Here is a 20856-nt window from a genome sequence, read left to right on the forward strand (position 1 = left end):
TCTGTTTAGAAAAAGATCATTTAAGAACAACTACTTGTCGGTTAATTTATTAGTTTGTGAATTAGTGCTCTTAAATAAGCCAAACGAAATACATTGCAATGCATCTTCGTGTTAGGGAGCAGGAAGGCAAAGCGGAGAAACAACAGAATGCTTTTACTTACGTAGACTTCTTCCCATTGGCTGACATACCGAACCAGCCTGGACAACCTGAGTAGCCTGAGCAAGGAGAGCATCTTAGCCAGCCGTAGGATCCGCAAGGCCCGCCCCGCGTGCAACAGCTGGTAATTCTCCTGGTAGTCCTTGTTAAAAATGAGAAAGATATAGTCTAATGGGATGGAGCTGATGAGGTCCAGGAAGAACCACGTCCTCAGGTAATGCCTCGCAATCATACCAGGATCCAGGATCACTTGCTCCGAATTGTCCTGGTTCATGATACCTGGAATGAAAGAGATACGGAGAAAATTTCTATTATTATTTGAAATTGCATCTGAAATTAGGAATTTCTTTTTTCTAGCTATTTCACTCTCGTGTTTTCCTAAAATACTTAATTAGGTGTGCACCTCATTTACTCTTACAGGTAACCACGAGTTTGATAATATGAAAATGCTAGGTATTTCAGATAGAAGGAGCAGATTTCATTAGCTTTCAGAATTGTTACTTTTTGAAACATAGAAATGTTTCATATGTCAAGGGATGAGGAAATGAAGGATTGTTATGTTCCCATGTTCACTTATGTTGAATATATTATTTGAAAACAACTGTTTCCCATTTTTGGAGACACCACCAGCAGCCGATGTAAGCGTTGAAAAATAATATCTTGAACGGAGTTCAAATCCAGGCAAACAGGCTGGCTGCAAGAGAGGTTTCGCTTTTTCACCCCATACTTAACGTGAGTCCGATTTAGTTTTTTTTACGAAGTGCTACAAGAAGCCATTCTTTCCATAGGAAGATATCTCTAGTATGCTTTCTAGCGATCTAGTAAATTTAATCACATATATCCCTCATCTGTGGGTTGATCGAAGTCCACAAGTTAAGATGAATTAAGGAATCATATCCGTAAGATCGGAATAAATGAAACGTTGCTTTTAACATCATAGTGTTCACACATTATATTTTTGAGACATTTTTCTCCAAAGTTTGTTAAAGATTCTTAAAAATGCTAATGTATTGTAATGTTTGTTAAAGATACCTAAAATGCATGTCTATCGAAATGCAAGATGTCTGGCAAAGAATTTTTAAGGCAATAATTTCTATAAATATTGCTCAATTATAAAACGTTTGGCATGAAACTGATTATCATTTTGATGTTCGTCGATTTGTAGACCACATATCTAAAGTGGAAAACTTTCATTTTTCTTCCTATCAAGGCATCCCAAGTTTTCGTATTGCATAAAATAATAGTTTCGGAATTAAGTTAAAATCTGCTACTTCTTTGTGAAATATCTTGTATTAATGCTTTTATAACAGAAATCCATTTGCCAATTTCAGACCTTTTGTTTTGGAGTAACTATTGAAGAATATAACTTCAGGTCTAAAGAAAGATTTGTACAAAAACTATATATTTCACAGTACAATAAATTGTAACTGGGCAACTCTTATACTTCTCGAATTATCTGCTAATTTTATCTAATGTATTAGCCTACTTCTTTTGCGTAGTTAGTCTCAACAAGACATCACACGACTTTCCATGAAACTCTAATGAGAAACCACGTATGAGAAACATTCTCCTTAGTAGACTTCAAATTGCTGTAGCAAATCGCATTCCTGCTCAGATTGCAATAACCATGTGAAACTTTTCATAAAATCTTCATAAAACATGCTTTAAAAATTCTATATAGTGATAGTAAAAACTAGTATCTTAGAACATATTTAATGCTATATTAAAGCAAATTAAGAATTCCATTCAGAGATAACATGATGAAGTCACTTTCACTTAATCTAAACGGTAATCTAAGATAGACTAGCGGACGAATTCTTGTTTCCCATTTACCTATCCATACCAGAAAACTAAATAATTGAAAGAATATAAAATTATGCGTAACTGAACTGCAACAGTATAAAGATTTTTTTTGGCTTCATCTTGAAGTAAAGAACTAAGACCTGAACAAAATAAACAGAGATGTTTGACTGAAGCCACCTGAATTTTTTAAACTCCTCTCAAAACTTAGATTTTATGCTCCTATTTAAATTTAATTTCATTTATATATTCTAGGTGAATAGACGATTTTAAAATAAAAAATAATATATTAATAAAAAAATTTGAAAGTTTTCAAATTTTATATTACGCTCAAGGGGGCTTTTTCTTAACGTTTTCTGTGTTACCGTTATTTATTAAATATACTGTTCTTCCCACTTAAATCATGAAATTAAGTTCAAGAGCAATATCGAAAAATAATTTTAAAATGAGAATATCCTTAGAATTTCCGATACACAATCTCGCGCGCTGGAGATAATGTTTTTTTCTGTACAACGTTGCCATTGTTCCAATTCGGACGAAGATATGGCTTGATAAAAATGAGATTTTGTAATAAAATCTTGCCTTCCATACCAAAAAACAAGAATGTTGATAGTGCGTTTTAGAAATATCAAATACATGACTTTGAAAGATCAGGAAACTCATCTGATCTCAGCTCATTCAAGAATCTCTCTTTCTTTCTGAAAGGTAGAGAAAAATTATAGAAAGTACATCATTAAATTTCCCATCTCCATTACAACCAAAGTTTTGGTTCTTGATTAACTGTGAAAAAGGTGATTGAAAAACTGATAAAATGAATACCAAGTTATCGAAGCCAAAGGAGGTTTTTCATGTTGGGTTTATCATTACATTTTTCAAATGTTTATTTCGTTAAAATTATACTTCCGTTTGATAGCTTCTGCTTATATTGCACACAATGATATCTTAATTTATACATAGGCATAATTATATACATACACAGAAACATTCAGAATAAGCAGTTTGGGTTCATAATCTGGAAAGTGAATTTTGTTCCTAGACATTTCTGCTGTTATGTTATGGGTTACTGATACATTATATGTTGAAGAAGAAAAGAAAACAAAGCTTTTTTCACATACTTTACCACGATAAAGCATGCATAATTCTATTAACTTTGTATCTGAGTTTCCTTTTAACAACTGGAAGACATATAACTGTTCGGTATTCCTTTCGAGAAGACAACCAATTCTTGGCACAGAGATTTAATAGTGTAATTAACCATCTAAGCCCAAAATAAATTTTAAAACCTTTCATTAAATTATAAACATATTTAAATAAAAATGTTTAGGGGCTTCAAAACTGAGCTTCCTAAAGTGTTTTATGACTTTTATATTAAAATGCTATCAACTGCATTTTAATTATAAATATTTTGTCATTTGTTACTTGCTAACGCCTATTCTATCTCGGATTAACCAACAAGCAGCAAGACGTCAGCACAGCTTCGTCTTGGAAATTAAAATGCTGTTTACTAGTTTACGAGACATCAGATATTTCATCCTATTATTACAGAATATCATTTATCCTTATAACGAAAACAAAGGTCCCACAGCATGAATTTGAGTACGAATTGAAAAATGCTCCATATAACAAAGTTCTGCAATACGAACCGCAAGTGAACAACATCATTACACATTGAATGCGGAAATAAATGTTTTTCATTTCCTGTTTCAACAGTGCGTAAATATGAAAGAAAAAGAATTCTATGTAAAAAAAAACAGTAAGTAGAAAAGTGGCAAATAAAAGTATCTCTTGATATCCCCAAGAACTGAAATTCCTTATCGTTCAAGAATATGGGGAAACCCAGAGCGAAACTTCTAGCGAAGGGGGAAAAAGTACAAGCGCCTTTACCTACAGCGACTATTAGAGATTTTTTGAAAAATTAGAAATTTTACTGATCCATAATTCTTTGAATGAAAATGTTTTTTATTAGAAATGGGAAGGGGCCCAGGCCACAGCCTAGTATTGCTGTCCAAATAATCTGAGATGAATAGCATAAGTAATCTATTCAATGACAATGTCTGGCTTTGTTCAGGATCGTGCTAAGAAGATGATAAAGCCACTTTAAATTACATAAAAGCCATTACAGAAAGTTAACTGAAATTTGAGCTCTCCAAAATCCAGACGCAGACGTGTAAGCTTAAGCGCAGCTGAGTCTACCGCCTTTGCAGTAAATTTTGGAAAACTGGAACTAAACTGAACTGAAAAAAATTTGGGACCAGATCATAAAATGTATATAAATATTCTTGTAACCCAGAAAATTGTAAATTACTAGCTTTCTTTTCATAGTCAGTCACGGAATTTTTTACGATATTTTGAGATTTTGGATCGGCCTGTGGAACAGATTAAAATTATTCTTATAGAAATCTACGGAGTAGATGAGGAGAAAGGGGATTCTTATAACGAGTTCCACGGTGGAATGGATTGCGTTCGGTATGTGAAGCAATATTGTATTCTAATACGTTTAAATGATAGAAAGTTTAGTTGCCTTGAACTAAAAAGCATCAGCTTTGTATAATAAACTTTATTGCTATTCAAAAAGATGAAATATTTAAGAGAAAAATTGCCTGCAGCGCAGTGCGGCTAAGAACGCTACTCTACTGAAACATAAACATGAACAACTGTTGCCACTCACACAAACTTAATAGTAAATAAAGCACGTTGCCAGTAACAAGATTATTGCAAAAATCATAACATAAAATTAAGCAGTGAGGAAATAAAATATACAAAGAAAAAAAGAAATGCAAATATTAAATATGCATCCAACATTAACTCCCACCCTTGCCATTGCATCGGGAATGATCTATTGTTAAAGTTTTATTGATACTTATACGAAATAGAGTAATTAAAATGAATAGTGTCATACATTATACATTTCAGTTACATTGTGTCTTCTTACCAACTCTTATTTCGATATATTATTTATTATCTGCATCGAAAATAAAATCATATCATGTAACAACAAATTATCAGCTTAGCGCAAAGTCACATATAAAAGCATTTTTTGCTGTTACCACTTACACCCATTATGATATATAATTCGATACTTTACACTATGCTATAGTTCTTGTTGTTGCTAATGCTCACTTGTCTGACCTATAGTTAGCCCAAGCCCACGAAATTCCTTGTGGCAAGGAGCGCAAGTTTATGCCTGTCATTAGCTCAAGGTGACAGTGCAATTTAGCTCAGTTCCGACCCCAATTTTGATGGAGAGCACCACAGGGTGACGGGTCCAAGGGTCTTCTACCCCTCTTCTCCTACCACTAACCTCTCGAGAGGACATTCAGCTCACCGCCTAATTAGAGTACCCCATGCCGCACGGACACTATACATTTACAAACATCCCTGCCCTCTCCGGAATTCGAACTTAGTCCCTCCGGCACTGCAGTCAGCGTCGCTAACCGCTATACCGGTTGGGCGGCTTACACTATGTTAAAAATGATATATCTACAGTGATACGAACATATACGAACTGCTGTGCAAAAGTAATAACTCTGTTTTTTTAGTCCAAAGGGATTTCAGTCCCGAAGGACTATTGCTTTCGTTTTGGCATTTTGCGTCGGACTCATAAACGTCGGTTCACTTTTCAAACTGTTGCCACAAAATGTTAGAGTCCTGCATTATATTTGAAGAAATTAAATAATGAAAAATCTGCATAAATGATTGTCTATTTCTCGCATTGTGATAAAACAATGGTGCATAGAGCCATCGAATTTTGAATGACGACATCCTACTGCGAATATGGGCATCTGAAATCCCAAATTTGGAATTTGTTTTATTATAGATTTTATATTTTGTAAAACTTTAACGAATTTTTGATTTACAAACTCAATGCTTTAAAAGCGAGAAATGGCAACGTTATATATAAAAAAAAATACTTTTATCTCCAGCTCGCGAGACTGTGTATATCGGAAATTCTAAAGATATGCTTAATTTAACATTATTTTGCGATATTGCTCTTGAACTGAATTTTATGGTTTAAGTGCAAAGGACATGATATTTAATAAATAAAGGTAACACTCAAAACGTTAAAAAAACGCCCCTTTGGACGTAATTTAAAATCTGAAAAATTTCAGATTTTTTTTTTTTTTTTTTTTTTTTTCGAAACTGAGCGCTGTAGAAATTTAAATGCCTTTTTTCTCGAACTATGACTAGATTTCGCAGTTTCGAATCTACGAAATGGTCTACGAAATTTCGAATCTACGGAATCTACGAAATTCTTTCGTCTTTCGAATATACGGAATTTCGTAGTTTCGAATCTACGTAGAAACTAGATTTCGTAGATTCGAAACTTAAGTGTTTGAGTGCCTATGAGAAAAACTGATATCATCTGCGAGTAATTTATTGTCATTTTAAATTTTATTTAAATGGTAAAGACTTAGTATTATTAAGTGTCAATAACAGATGTTATTTTTATTTTAAGAAAATAAAATACTTCCTGTTTGCTTGTATTTCAACAACATTTGATTCGTAGGATTTGGATCTTTACATTTCCTACTGAGTTTACATAAGCGATGTTATCATGCAGTGGCAAATATTTGTCGTTCCTCCCTTCCGCAAAAATCGATTCCAAATTTATGATGGATTGCCGTGGCTTACACTACAAGAACACTAACTTATGATATTTTGAAGTTGTTTGCAAAGGTTTAAAAAATGATATTGCCAGGCTTATTTTTATCAGATTATAGGTTTTTCAATAAATCTGTGTACTTTGATTTTTCCATTTCTTCAAAATATTTTTGTATGTGCTGTTCCGTTCTGAGAAAGTATTCGGAATGAATGTACGAGCTCATGACTTTTAGTTTACCATATTGGAGCGTCTAAAAGGGCGTATACGTTTCCACATAGCTCACAATTTTCATCTCATTCACTGTATGTTATTATGCAGTTATGGTATAAAAATAATGTAATAAAAATTGTTTCACGAAACAGAACACTTTTACGCTTTACGCGCATGAAGTTACGCTATTCCTTTGAAATATATGAATATTTCTTTAACCTCATTTGCTCTTACAAATCAGAATATTATGGCTAATAAAAACTGGCATAACCAATATCATCAATAAAATTGGATCAAAATTTTATGAATCAGTAAAAATTAGTTCAGTAAATATGAGAATTAACACAAATTAATGAAGCTAATGTTAGCAAATTACCAATATCATCAAGAGATTTAATCTGAGTGAAAACCAGTCTATCTCTCTAAATATGCAGTCTCTGTATATGCATTCTTTCATTATTTCTGCAAAATTAATACAACACCTGTTCAGTCCTTTAAGTGTAAACAATGCAAGGTCTTCAGCGTTATTTTCCAGCCCTTTCTCCGATTTGGCTCGTCACCATGGGAACAAGAGCTAGGAAAAAAAGATCCAGTCGCTGTTTTTCCCCACTTCGTTTCCGATTAGCGTGTTTCATTCTAAAAAAACACACGAATGAATGCTGAATATAACTACAGTCTGAAATGAAGTGCAGAAAATAAGTTACGTGCGATGATGACGACACGAGTTAAAAACTGAAAATGCGGATGTTGGGAATGGTCTTGAAATGCCTGTATTTAAGTAGCAAATTAAATAGCATCATAAAGTTATTTCAGAATTTTTAGATAATAAGTTTCTCTGTTTGTTTCAATAATAATTTTCAGTATTAGTGAATAGATTGCAATTCTCTAAATGCTGTTTTATTCTAAAATCAAAAAATATTTTTTTCGAAGAATAAAAACCTTGTTTAATTTGATAATATAGCTCTTTTTTATTAAAAAAAAAAAAAGAAGAGAAAGGCTCTAACATTTAAATTTTTCCTCTTGGTTTGTATTTCAGCTAAATTCATATTCCTAGAATTAATTTAGAAACGTTTAATTATGCACCCATAAATATCCCACATCATTAAATAAAATATGATCTCTCATTACTTCTACATTGCACATCACATTTCATATGTATCTATCTACTTATCTATCTATCCATCGTTAAATCACTCTCTCTATATATAGTTATATATATATTGACTATTTGTTTAAAAATATAATGTTTGTTTAATTTTTATTTGAAGACTAAACCTCGATTTCTTGTATTTATATATCCGTTGTTTTAAAATTTCTATATAAAAATATATAAGATATCAAATTTGAACCAAAGAAATATAAAAGAAACTGTTAGCCCACTCTTACAACAATAATAATAAAAATATATTAACTAAAGGATTTTGTGTATTCCCTAATTAATAATTAATAATTCTGTAAATATACATTTAACAAATACAAGTTTTAAAAGAGGGTGTTTCTTTTTCATGATCTCGCTCATTAAAAACCACGTGACCTCTTTTTGCAGACACTGCTTTGTTTATATTAAACTTAATTGAGTGACGGATTTCACATGATGTACTTCTGCCATTTTAGAGTATATATCCAAATTGCGATGAAAGGATAGGTGGGAAACATATATTAATATAATATTAAATATTTAATTCTATTTTATAGTTTCATTCTATTTTAAAAACGTCATTCTATTTATATAAAATAGGAATTATCTAATTACTGAAGTTTTTCGATCAGCAGCAAATGGGAAATACATTTCAGAAAAAATACAGTTGGTATATGGCATAATATCACATATTTCGCTGTTATATTATACTTTCGTTTTTTTGTTGTAGTCACCTTTTAGTGTGTCTCGGAACTTTTCTAATGCTTTATGTTTCTTACAAAAATAGAACTATTTTTGTTTTTCCTCCCCCACATACGAAGAATGAATGTTTATAGCTAATATGAGTATACAGGATGAGAGAGAATTAACTCACTATTGAAAATATTTTTATAACTTTTTAAAAAAGGAATTTTCATGAAACAAAAAATATTTTGTTCCTTGAAATGGTAGAATTCATTGCATATCTCATTTATGCCATTGCAATTATCATTGGCGGAACCATGGCACTACGTTCAGCCTTTTGTCAGTTGACTCAACAGTCATTCCCGTACGAAGTACGTCGATATGTAGTAAAGAGATAGTGGCGAAGCATGAAACAACCTCGTGTCTTGGTAAATGAAAAAGACCGTAAGGAATCGCCAATCGGAGCTAATGAACACAAGTTCTGTGCCCAATGTTAGAAGACATAGTCGTTCATCAAGATTGAGGACATATTAAAATGTGCAAGGGGTTCAAGAAACGTTCACGCGTCCTCCTCGATAATAACAAAAACAAGCATCTCGCTAAAGTGGTTTAACTCGACATTCAATCTGTACCCAAATCGTAGCGGGATGCCAGTTGAGCCTGCTTATGCAAGGTTAGACGTTGAGCCATGATCCGCCATTGATAACCGGAATGACAAAAATGAGATATCATTTAATACTCTACCACTGTAAGGAATAAAATGGTTTTTGTTTCATGAAAATTACTTAACTATTTAAAAAGTAATAAAAAAAAAGAAAATCTGAAAGGTTTCAGATTTAAAGTTACGTCCAAATGGGCGTTTTTTTAACATTTTGTCTGTTACCTTTATTTATTAAATACACGTTCTTCGCACTTAAACCATAAAATTCAATTCAACAGCAATATCGGAAAATAATTTTAAATTGAGCATATCTTTAGAATTTCCGATACAGAGTCTCGCGCGCTGGAGATAAAAATGTCTTTTCTGTACAACGTTGCTATTGCTTACTTTGAAATTCTTGAGTTTGTTAATCAAATTCGTTAAAGGTTTACAAAATATGAAATCAATAATAAAACAAATTCCAAATTTCAAATTTGGGCTTGCACATCCCCATATTCGAAATAGGTTTACATCATTCAAAATTCAATGGCTCTGTGCACCGTTGTTTTATCACGATGCGAAAAATATACATACATTTATGCAGATTTTTTATTATTTAATTTCTTCAAATATAATGCAGGACTCTAACATTTGGTGGCAACAGTTTGAAAAGAGAAACGGACATTTATAGTGAACCAACGCAAAATCGCAAAACGAAAACAATAGTTCTTCAGGAACAAAGCCCGTTTGGACTAATAAACAGTTTTCGATGGGAAGTAAACTCTTTCTTTCCCTGTACTGATTAGGTATTACGTATATCAACTGCAAAATTCCTCTCGCAAATGTTTAAGTAAAAAATATCTAAATAAAAAGATGAAAAATACAAAACAATAATAAGAAATTTTGCCTTAACAATAATATAAATCATTGATTACATATTACTTACTTGCTTTAAATTTTATTTAAATCGAAAAGACTATAATTACATATAAGTACAATTTTTATTTGAAATATAAGTAAAATTTTATTTGAAAAGTGAAGAGAAGTATTTCTGTTTTTTTTTTTCTCTGTGCGTCGGAAAAAAATTTTAAAGATTAGGATTCCTTACAAATCCTAAGGTAAACAATTCTTATGGTATCGTCGAAGGGGGATGGAAAAAATAAAAAACGAAGAGACAATTCTTTATGGATTCTCGTGTTTCTTTTATTCAGTATTGTTTTCCGAAACAAAATATATGGCCGTTGACTAGAGTTATCCAAAAATAGCCACCTATCTATGATAAACCGAAATGAAATTCTTATCAAAATTCTTTTTCCGAAACATTACAAGTCTTCTTTTATGCGCATCGCATAACCTTGTGACGTCACGGCGATCAGCTGACGCTGGAGAAACGATCGAGAAAGGTCGTCTCCCACTCAAATCTGGGGGCTCGCTACGATTCTGCGCGGAGGAGCCTGTGATGGAGCTTATGCCTTTCCTCAGTAATTTTATGACTTCATTTGGTAAGAAAGGGACATTCGAAAACCAATTTGGATCATGTAGGCAACTACCGGTCCTTTTACTGGATTGCAATCAGAACTTAATAGACATGACTGAAAATTAACTAAGTACCTAACACTGATTATGAATTGGATTGGTCTGGTTTGGATCTATGAATTTTCAGTCCAAAATTGCTATTGAGGATTAAGTAGTTATTGATAATCATGTAAATAAAATACAAGTCCTTGAAATAAATGCCATACAATTTTATCCCATGGGGAGTAAATTAATGAAGTCAACACAGTTTTATTTACACACTTTCAAGTGTGTAAATAAACAATAATTTTCCGGGATATCGAATGCACCTGTTTCTCTTTCCTGTGCATCTTGGAAGGCGTGTTCATCAGCCTTTTTCAATAATCACCAGCATCTAAATGTTCAGTTAAGTAATTGACATAAACTGGAGACCACGAAAATATTTCGAACTTGAAAGAACAGGAAGAAGTCTTACCATGCTAGGATATGTGGAAGCGTAGTTTTATTTAGATGCCTCAATTTTTTATTAATTTGCTGTGAAGCTAACAGCGGTGTCTTAAGTGTGTTTCAGCATATTCCGGGAGAAACAATTGTCTTCAAAGGAATCACCTTTAAGCAGTCATTCGATGGTCGATGTATAAGATCACCTTAACGATGTTATATCATTCGATGTATAAGTTTAGATTAACGATACTGACATAAATTTTCGTAGTCGACATTAAATGCTCATCAGAGCGTAAAGCATATTTAGACACTTTTTTGTGTTGATATATCCTTGCGTCATTCAAACATTCTTTCAGTGGATAAAGCATTTTCATCATCGATTGTTTCATTTATTTCCTAGGTTTTTGTATCAGGTTTGTTTTAATCTTATATATAGTTTTTATCTACTCTTTGATATATTGTTTAATGCGATGTTGACATAAAGGTGTATCAAAAAAATAAAGGATGCAAGTTTTCCGTTGGAAAAATGTGTGACGCCTATATCACCTATTATAAGAATAAACTAACGGAAGGCCTCATCAGTGGCTAAGTTGTATTCTCCAGTGGACTGATTACTGGGACTGGATTCGATCCCAGACGAATGAGCTAGCTTCTTGTCTGGTTTCCATAAGTATTCCATAGTGTAACAGGAATACAGGCCACTTTCCATTACAAAGTCTTTTCTCTTAGGAAAATACCTCTCGTGTGCCTTTCTGTATTCAAATAGCCTTCCTCAAATAAGCTAACCTCGAACTAAGGGAACATTGTAACAACGTATCGTTAGGTCCTGAAGTTACATATGATACGAAATATCAGTCATATATAAGGTGTTGCCAAAGAAAGCTAAACCAAACGCATAACAGAGGAAGAAAACATTAAATATATGGCGATATTATAAAGATAAACCGAACCGGACATGGAAAAACCTTCACTTGATTTGGATTCTGTTTATCTTGGATTACCAGATATTTCTGTTATGAAACACAAATACTTAGCAATGGTACAAATATTGTCAGCTCTCCATAGCAGAACGCGTAAAAATGAATTACACAAAGATTTTTTTTTTTTTTTTTTTTTTTTTTTTTTTTTTTAATGAGTCGAGGTACCGGGGCTGAGGGAAAGTAACGTCAAAACGTCAAAGTACATATTAGCCGGTTTCGTTTTCAGACGCGATTGCTCTACAATTTCAAAGTGGTTTTACTTCGGCATTAAGGAACATCAGTTTCGTTATTTGTTAAATGACCTGCATTATTATTAATCCAAAGGGGCTTTGTTCCTGAAGGACTATTGTTTTCGCTTTGCGATTTTGCGTAGAATCACTATAAATGTCCGTTTCACTTTTCAAACTGTTGCTACCAAATGTTAGAGTCTTGCATTATATTTGAATAAATTAAATAATGAAAAATCTGCATAAATGTATGCCTATTTCTCGCATTGTGATAAAACAACGGTACATAGAGCCATCGAATTTTGAATGACGTAATCCTCCTACGAATATGGGCATGTGGAAGACTAAATTTGAAATTTGAAATTTGTTTTATTATCGATTTCCTATTTTGTAAAACTGTAAGGAATTTTTGAGTAACAAACACAACGATTTAAAAGCGAGTAATGGCAACACTCTACGGCGGAGGAAAAAACCTTTTTATCTCCAAGTGGGCGCGGAACTGTTTATCGGAAATTCTAGAGATATGCTCATTTTAAAATTATTTTGCGACATTGCTACTGAACTGAATTTTATGGTTTAACTGCAAAGAACATGATATTTAATAAATAAAGGTAACCCATAAAACGTTAAAAAACGCCCCTTTGGACGTAATTTAAAATCTGAAACTTTTCAGATTTTTTTTGGGGGGGAGGCTTGTATTTTATTTAAGTAAGCTTGCTTCTTTTATTTGTTTAATTGATTGTGAGGACACGTAGAGGATCTTCTAAGAGAAGCTTGTTCCTATTCATGTTACGTGTATAGAAACCACGAAAACACTACTTATCCATTCCTTTCATCAAAATAGAAAGTTGAGCTGAATTATTAGTATTACCAATCTTGTACAATTTACCATTATTTAGGTACGTATGCAGCAGTTAGAATAGTTAGACATCATAGAATTCCTTTTATTTTATTCTTTTCTGAAGGATTTTTGTACTCGATACTCTTACGATTTCTAGTTTTTTGAGAATTTGTAATTAAAACTTATCACGGAAAAAATTATCAAATTTTAATTAGGAGTTTATTAAACAAAAATACAGATGATCTTCAAAATGATATAATACAGTGAATATGATACCGGAAAACTACTGCGATAATTATGCAGTCAATTTTACAGCATTTTTATTTATTATATTTTTCAGAATGAACGTAAAAACAATAAATCAGTGCAGACAATTTGCTCATATTTACGTTCAACGTTTAGCTATGAATGAAACATACCCGTTTTTAGTAGAATTACAGTAAGTTTATTTTTAGTAAATAAAAGAAAATATTTTATAAATGAAACGAGAGATAGTTAGTGCAGATACAAGCTGAAGCAAGGCCAGCGCCTGTCCAACCATTTAGGCATATTAGTTTCCGCCGGCCCTTACTAACTGCTAGATAGTTAACGCTAATTTTCTATGAGCTAGTATATATTGCATAATGGTGCATAGAATACTGAAGCATGAGGATGTCCGCCGAAAACATCGCATGAGATGTTGTCGTAAGATATTTATGGTACGTAAAATTGAAAGCTGAAAAAAAGACCTGATAGCTTAAAATGATATAATAGCTTAAATATGACTTATGATAGCTTAAAATGGCAGCGAACCCAAAATTTGATAAATTTCAAAAGCAAAATAAATCGATTTTCGTACAAGTCGCATGAAATCATAGATATATTCATCAAAATTAGCCTTGTAATGTAAATATAGTTATGAGAATAAACAGCTGATCTAAATTTTAGTATTCGTTTTTAAGTAAACCAAGAAGAAAGTAATACTAACAGCCATTTCCTGAATAACATACCTTAAAAATGTTTTGTTATTAAGAGAATCTAAATTCATTTTAATTTAGATTAGCTTAAAAAATCAGATGCGGACACTCCATCACTTCCTTATACGACCTGTTAAATTATACACATTTTTTGCTGCACTTCATTTAAAATTATTTCCTAAAATAATTCTAACTTAATTAACCAATTCTTCAAGGCAAGTTCAGAATAACATCTCAAATAGCAAATTTTTAAATTAAATATACCAGTCAATTTTTTTGTCTTACAGGAAGATTTTTTTTAAATTTTCGTAATGAGTATAAAAGTTTCTCAAATATAAATATAGGAACTGGGAGACCTCATTAAATGTTAGATATCGTTATTAATTGTAGATTAATTATTTTTTTTATTTTGACATTGCCAAAAACATGAATATTTTCGATCAACGATTGCGAAAATAAAGGCCGGGTAAGGACATTTAAGTTGGATTAGGGGTTATTTACACACACACACACACACACACACACACACACATATATATATATATATATATCGTACAACAACCTCTCGTGAAGACTTTCGGTTCGCCGCATATTGAGAGTGCCCTATGCCGCACGGGTACAATATATTTACAAACATCCATGCCTTCTCCGAGACTCGAACTCTTGCTCTTCGGTATCGTAGTAGGCTCCCTTAACCGCTATACCATTTGGGCGCAAAAGTTGGCTCTGAATTTCTTTCTTTGTCGTTCATTTTAAAGCTGAAAGTGAAACTGGTGGAAGGAAGGTTTTTTGCGCTTTTTTCTCTTGCACATTATTTAATTTTTAAATGCATAAGCATAAAGAAGATTTTGTGAGTAATATTAAAAATAATCTCGGTATCTCGGAAACTTATAAATATTGCTTACAAATTTAAGGGAGATGTCAGGAATATTGCTAGGTTTACGTAAATAATTTTTTTTTTTTTTTAACTTAGTAAACCTAGTTAAAGTGATCCCAAAGTCTTTGTTAAGTATTCTTTATTTTACACATCTGAAACGCTTATTTAGCAAATTCTGTTTTATATCTGTCTGTACTTGTCTTCTCGATACGAAGCGTTTTTCACAGGAATTATTTACAGCGGTCTTATTCATTTCAGATATTTTTAAAGATTTCAAGAAAAGGTGAAATAAGTAAATCATTTAAATCAGCTGAAAATGTTATAATATGTAGCATAAAATATGCTTGATTTTAAGTTATAACGAATTACGACCTCTTTTTTTTTGTGCATGTTTTCGTTGTCTAAATGTAGCATGTCCGGATAAATGTCGGAAGATCCATGGTTCGAATTCTGACAACGGTACATTTGATATCTCAAGCTTCTCAGTTTAAAAAAATCTAATGTCTCTAGAAGGTGACTCATCATCAGCATAAAAGCTCAAGCTTCTTAGTTTAAAAAAATATATTGTCTCTAAAAAAGTGACTCATCATCACCATAAAGGGTCAAGCTTCTTAGTTTAGAAAAATCTAATGTCTCTAGAAGGTGACTCATCATCACCATAAAGGGTTACGTTTCTGTCATAAAAGATGTACTGTTTCTGTAAGATTATAAATTGTTTAGAAGTAAAAAAAAAAAAAAATTGCATTCAGAAATTTTTGAATGAAAACAGTTAAAAAACGAATTAAAAATGTGAATCGCCTTAAAAAATTTTTAAAATAATGCTGTAAAAATAACGCAACATATAGTATCACAATCATGTAGTACTAAATTACCCCAAAAGCAGAAATTTTATAAAAATTATAACTTTTTTCCCCAATGGCAGATTGTGAACAGTTACAATTTTGTAACACAGTCCATTAAATCTATAAACTAAGGTCAGATGTGGTGTTTTTTTATTATGGAGGCACCTAATAGGTGGACCATCATTGCTTCCTGTGAAGGGATGGACAGTTACATCCCTGCCTTCTCCGGGATTCGAACCCAGGCCCTTCGTTATCGCAGTCAGGCTCCCCTAACCACTATACAGACTGGACGACTAAAATTATAACACAGATGTAATGTATATTATATGTACATTAATTTATAGCATTTCCATGGATAGTCAAAAATAGAAGTAAAATAGCGATTTAAATTACCCAGTTGCGCGTTTATTGTTTTTAAATTGCATAGTTTTTTATTGATTAAAGAAAACTGATTAAATTTGGAAGTTGCATCAAATATCATATGCTTTGCCGAATAGCAGTTGTCTGAAAATCGACTGTGCGCAATAACGCTTGGTAAATAAGTCAAAGATCTTATTTATTCGAGCAATTGTGAAACTCGTGATGGGCTGCTTCTACATTGAATGTTTATACGGATTTTGTTTTGGGATAACGTAATTTTACATTTTAACTTATCTGTTTTTGCTTGTTAACCCATCTCGTTTGAGCTGTTATTATCGAATGAGGATGGTATAGCAAATTCTGTGCGTTATAAAGCAGGTCATGTCGTTTTTCTCTTCCAAACTATATAAATAAATAAAAACATCAAACGACTCTATACTGAAAGGCCTTCTGCAAGGCCTCTGAAAATTTCTTTTGTGTTACAGAGCAATTAACAAAAGTAAATCTAAAGCGATGTATAAAAGAAATTAAACAAACAAAAAAGAAACAATTTTTTACAGACAATTCAGTGTTTCTCATCAATTAATTCAGTTCTTACTTCACGACAAGGCAAAATTATATAAAAACTCAAAATATCTGTATTAAAAATTAGGAAGTAAATCTTAAACATTTATTTCCTGGAATAAATTCCAGAAAGGATTAAGCCTGACTTAATTCGCAATAATAATAAAAGAAGGCATTATCTTTGTTGTTGCCGAAGCTTAGTTTCTCTAGATTGGCAACAAATCCACTATTCATTTATAAAAAATACATTTCTTTATTTTTATTTTCCTCTTGGTTACAGTTGGCTTCGAAAAATAAAATTGTAACTCTGTAGGCAACGTGGGAAAGAAATTTTGTTCGGCGCAGTTGGACTATAGCAGGACGAGGGGGGGATTTTCATCAGCGCAGTTGGAGTACACCCACTGAAATAGGTAATGCATATCATCACAACATGTTCTTTAATTGCAATAATAATGCATATTTTCATAAAAAAGTACTTGTTTATGTATTGTTTTATTGCTAGATGGATATTAAAAGTATTGTAAATTCTATCCTTTATATATATATTATTAAAATAAGTATAAATTATTAAAAGCCTGTTTATTGCTTTTAATTCTGTCAGTTTATTAAATAATTTAAGGTTTGTTAAATTTGAAAAAGAAGTGAATTAAATATTTATGCTTATACGAATGACAGCACCTTGATAACAATCCATGGTACTATTCTGTTTTGAGGACCGTAAAAAATCGCCAAACTATTGCTGCCAAAAATAATTGCGGCAACCCTAAGGGAAGAAAGGAAGTATAATAGTAAATAACTATTTAAGATTCTTGTTTTAATTTAGATGAAAGTTTAATTTTATATAATACATTTTTATTATTATAATTTATATAAAAAGGGCTAAACATAACTGAATGGAAGCATAAGAGTAAATAACTATTTCAGATCATTATTATAATTTATATAAAAAAGGCTAAACATAACTGAATGGATTCTTGCATCGCTATTTCGCTACCGAGTTATCGTTAAAGCATAATTTCATCTCGCTGGTTGTTCAAATATAATTTTCTATAATGAATGACGCCTTTTCTTTAAAAAAATTCTATTGCAGACTTTTCGGCATAGGCAATTTCGAAATTGTTAAATCCATATGATATCAAAAAAGGATTTAAAAATTAAACTAGTATTTCAATGGCGTCTTAAGAAATATAGAACTATCTAAACTTATGCAATCTGAAATCAGAGCGTACGCTAGATTTGGCGCCTGTTAAATGGGCGCGTTTGCTAGATTTGGCGCTTTTGCGCATACATTTTCGCTGCAATTTTTTTACGGTCCTCAAAACGGAATAGTACCCAATCCATTTACGAATCCGCACGAGAAAAAAATTCCAAGAACTTATATCAGATGCAATGACAGAACATGTCAAAGTTCTTGGATGACAGAAACATGGTACAGTAGAGTGAAATTCCAAAACTTTTTAAAAGACTTCGCAGAAGAAGTATCCGATGTCCCCAAAAATGTTTCAACCTGCCTCCAGAAAAATATTCTTTGATGACCAAGCATGTCAGCATGTATGTATGCCTCCACCTCTTCAAATGCTGAAGGATTATTAGAGGAGGAAACTAGTTCAATTTAATGGACCGAATCAATCGTCGAGGGAAAGCGTGTCCCTTGCAAAGCCAGATACATTAGAGGTCATCGATTAAAAGCTGGCGGATCGATCCAATATCACAATTTCACGCTCATCGGTACGTATGAACTTTCGACTCACAATCGACAGCAAACCGCAATTTACGGTTATGATCGCCGCCTAAAACAGGATCTTGTCGGGCTCAAAAAGGATAAAAGAGCTGACTCGTATACTAGGGACTTATGCATTCTTATTCTTATGTATATTTGTTTTTATTCTTAAACCTTTGCTTTTCTTATTTTTACGCAGGACTAGCAAACAGAGAAAAATTACTGCAACGTTTCTAATGTACGAATTCACCAAGTTTATTTTCCCTTCATTTTGTAAAATGTAATAAATCCCTGATTAAAGAGGCTCTGCATTACCTAGGCTAAGTGGTATATGTACTATGCGGTATACGATATATACTATAAGGTACACTATACGATAATTCTCATCAGAATACCCGAACTAGTCCAATCCAAGTAACCTAAATACACTATACGGTTTATTTCATAATCTCTGCCGTAAATGCCAGGGAGATCATGGAAAATTCACTCAAACCTTTTTACACAAATAGTTAAAATGTTTTTCAAACACTATGTTTGTTTTGAAATGGAGAAAAACACTTTAAGGGTCGCTAATGTAACACTTAAGTGATAGTAAAACATTGCTGTAAAACGGCGATGAACCATCTCTAAGCAAAATATATAAAAAATGTTTCCAAAAACACTGAAGTGATTGTAAAGCATTGCTGTAAAAAGGCGATGAACCATCTCTAAGTAAAATGTATAAAAAAATGTTTCCAAAAACGTTAATTTAATCCGTTAATTTCATCGCAAAGTAATTTTTTTTTACCTTTTGTCTTGTTTTTAATGTAACACAAATTTTTCATAAAGAGTGTAACTACATAAAAGCGTACATTTGTGACTCAAGTCTTTTTCCGTATTAGCTGTGTAATATACTATTCATGAAAAAAAAGTTATTACCTGTATTTTTCTTTGCTCTTAACAGCATTAAATTCACTAAAGCACGAAAAGATTAAAATAATTTAGATTATGCCAAAGCACATTAGGGTGATCTGCCTAAAGGGAGTGTCTTCGTAAAAGATTTAAGGAAACTTACTCAATTTTACATGACACGTTAAAAAAAAAAAATCCCTCATAGCTCCCTATTCGTCAGGATTTGAACATGCGGTGAACTACCAGTGTTCAACGGTTTTATTGTTCGGTTATTGGTAAGCAAAAAGGATTATTAAAATGTATATATCATATACAGTAGAAAAATTGCTTTTTGAATTTTAACTCATTTTATATTTTCCTAATTGTCAATACAAATACTGCCGTAACCATGTTGCGTTATAAAATATTTATTCGCTATTCAGTGAGAACGTTTTTAAAAAATCATTTAAAAAGCTCAAAATGAATAGTTTTTAGCAAAGTTAATTGAAACTGAGCGTAAAAACTAACTTTAATTTTGAAAGTTTTTTTGTATCATTAAACAATATTTTGAATATCTGAGGGGGGCTAATTCTTAAATTAGTAGGCTTATCATTGCTGTTTAGCTTAAAACTAATTCAGGTGTCAAACTGTATAAAAGTTTCAAAACTGCAATATTTTCAATACTGTCTTCCATTCTATCAGAGATTTCAATCATTTATTCACATTATTTGTCAATATGTTGTAAATTTCTGTAAATACAGGATCCATCACAAAAGTATGTAACGTACTTAAATAGATAGTATCTGCGTATTGGTTTCGAAGTTGAACTGAATTATCATTATAATGTGTGTGGTACAGTATGGTGTTTTCTCCAACATTTGGTGCTCTCACGATTATAATATGGGACATCTGACGTATGGTGTTGAATCAAAATAGCTAAGGCGAGCTCGACATTTCAAGAACGGAAGTCCATTTTAAAGTGATATTTCAAGTCTGAAAGTGCTTCCGAGGTTCAACGTCAGTAGAGGGTCGAGTTTGCAACACAATCTCCAACACATTTCACCATCATAAGCTTCGTGACAAGATTTAGATGCATGGTAGAATTTGTGGATGTGTACAATCCGGAAGACGTCGTAGAGCTACAAGTCCTGCTTCTTCAGCTACCGTTTTAAAGAAGTTTGCTGTGTCGCCTCTGAAGTGTATGCGTGAGAAAGAAATTAGCAATGCGATGGGCGAATGAGATAGGGATTAGCAATGGAGTGTACGCCGTATTCTGAAAGATGCTAAGTGCAAAATGTTCATCACAAGATTACTGCGTGGATTAAATGAAGCCGATCCGAATCGCCGCATGCAATTTAGAATGGTTTCAGCGTCTGGTAAATGAGCATTTTCAAACTACTCTTCAAAACTTGAAATATTATTTTAAAT

The 20856-nt window shown here is 32.3% G+C and overlaps 1 protein-coding gene across 2 annotated transcripts in view; it reads right to left on the reverse strand.

Moving 5' to 3' along the window:
- Ih (hyperpolarization activated cyclic nucleotide gated potassium channel Ih) overlaps positions 1–20856 on the reverse strand; it is a 274094-nt gene that overhangs the window by 90993 nt on the left and 162245 nt on the right. For both annotated transcript variants that reach the window (XM_085822572.1, XM_085822571.1), the window contains exon 5: positions 162–436. In XM_085822572.1, the coding sequence (XP_085678698.1) occupies positions 162–436 (275 nt within the window). The remainder of the gene's footprint in view (positions 1–161; positions 437–20856) is intronic.

This window comes from Stegodyphus dumicola, chromosome 8, assembly GCF_044657685.1.
Source record: "Stegodyphus dumicola isolate Sdum_Otavi_A_Nest chromosome 8, ASM4465768v1".
NCBI lineage: Eukaryota > Metazoa > Arthropoda > Arachnida > Araneae > Eresidae > Stegodyphus > Stegodyphus dumicola.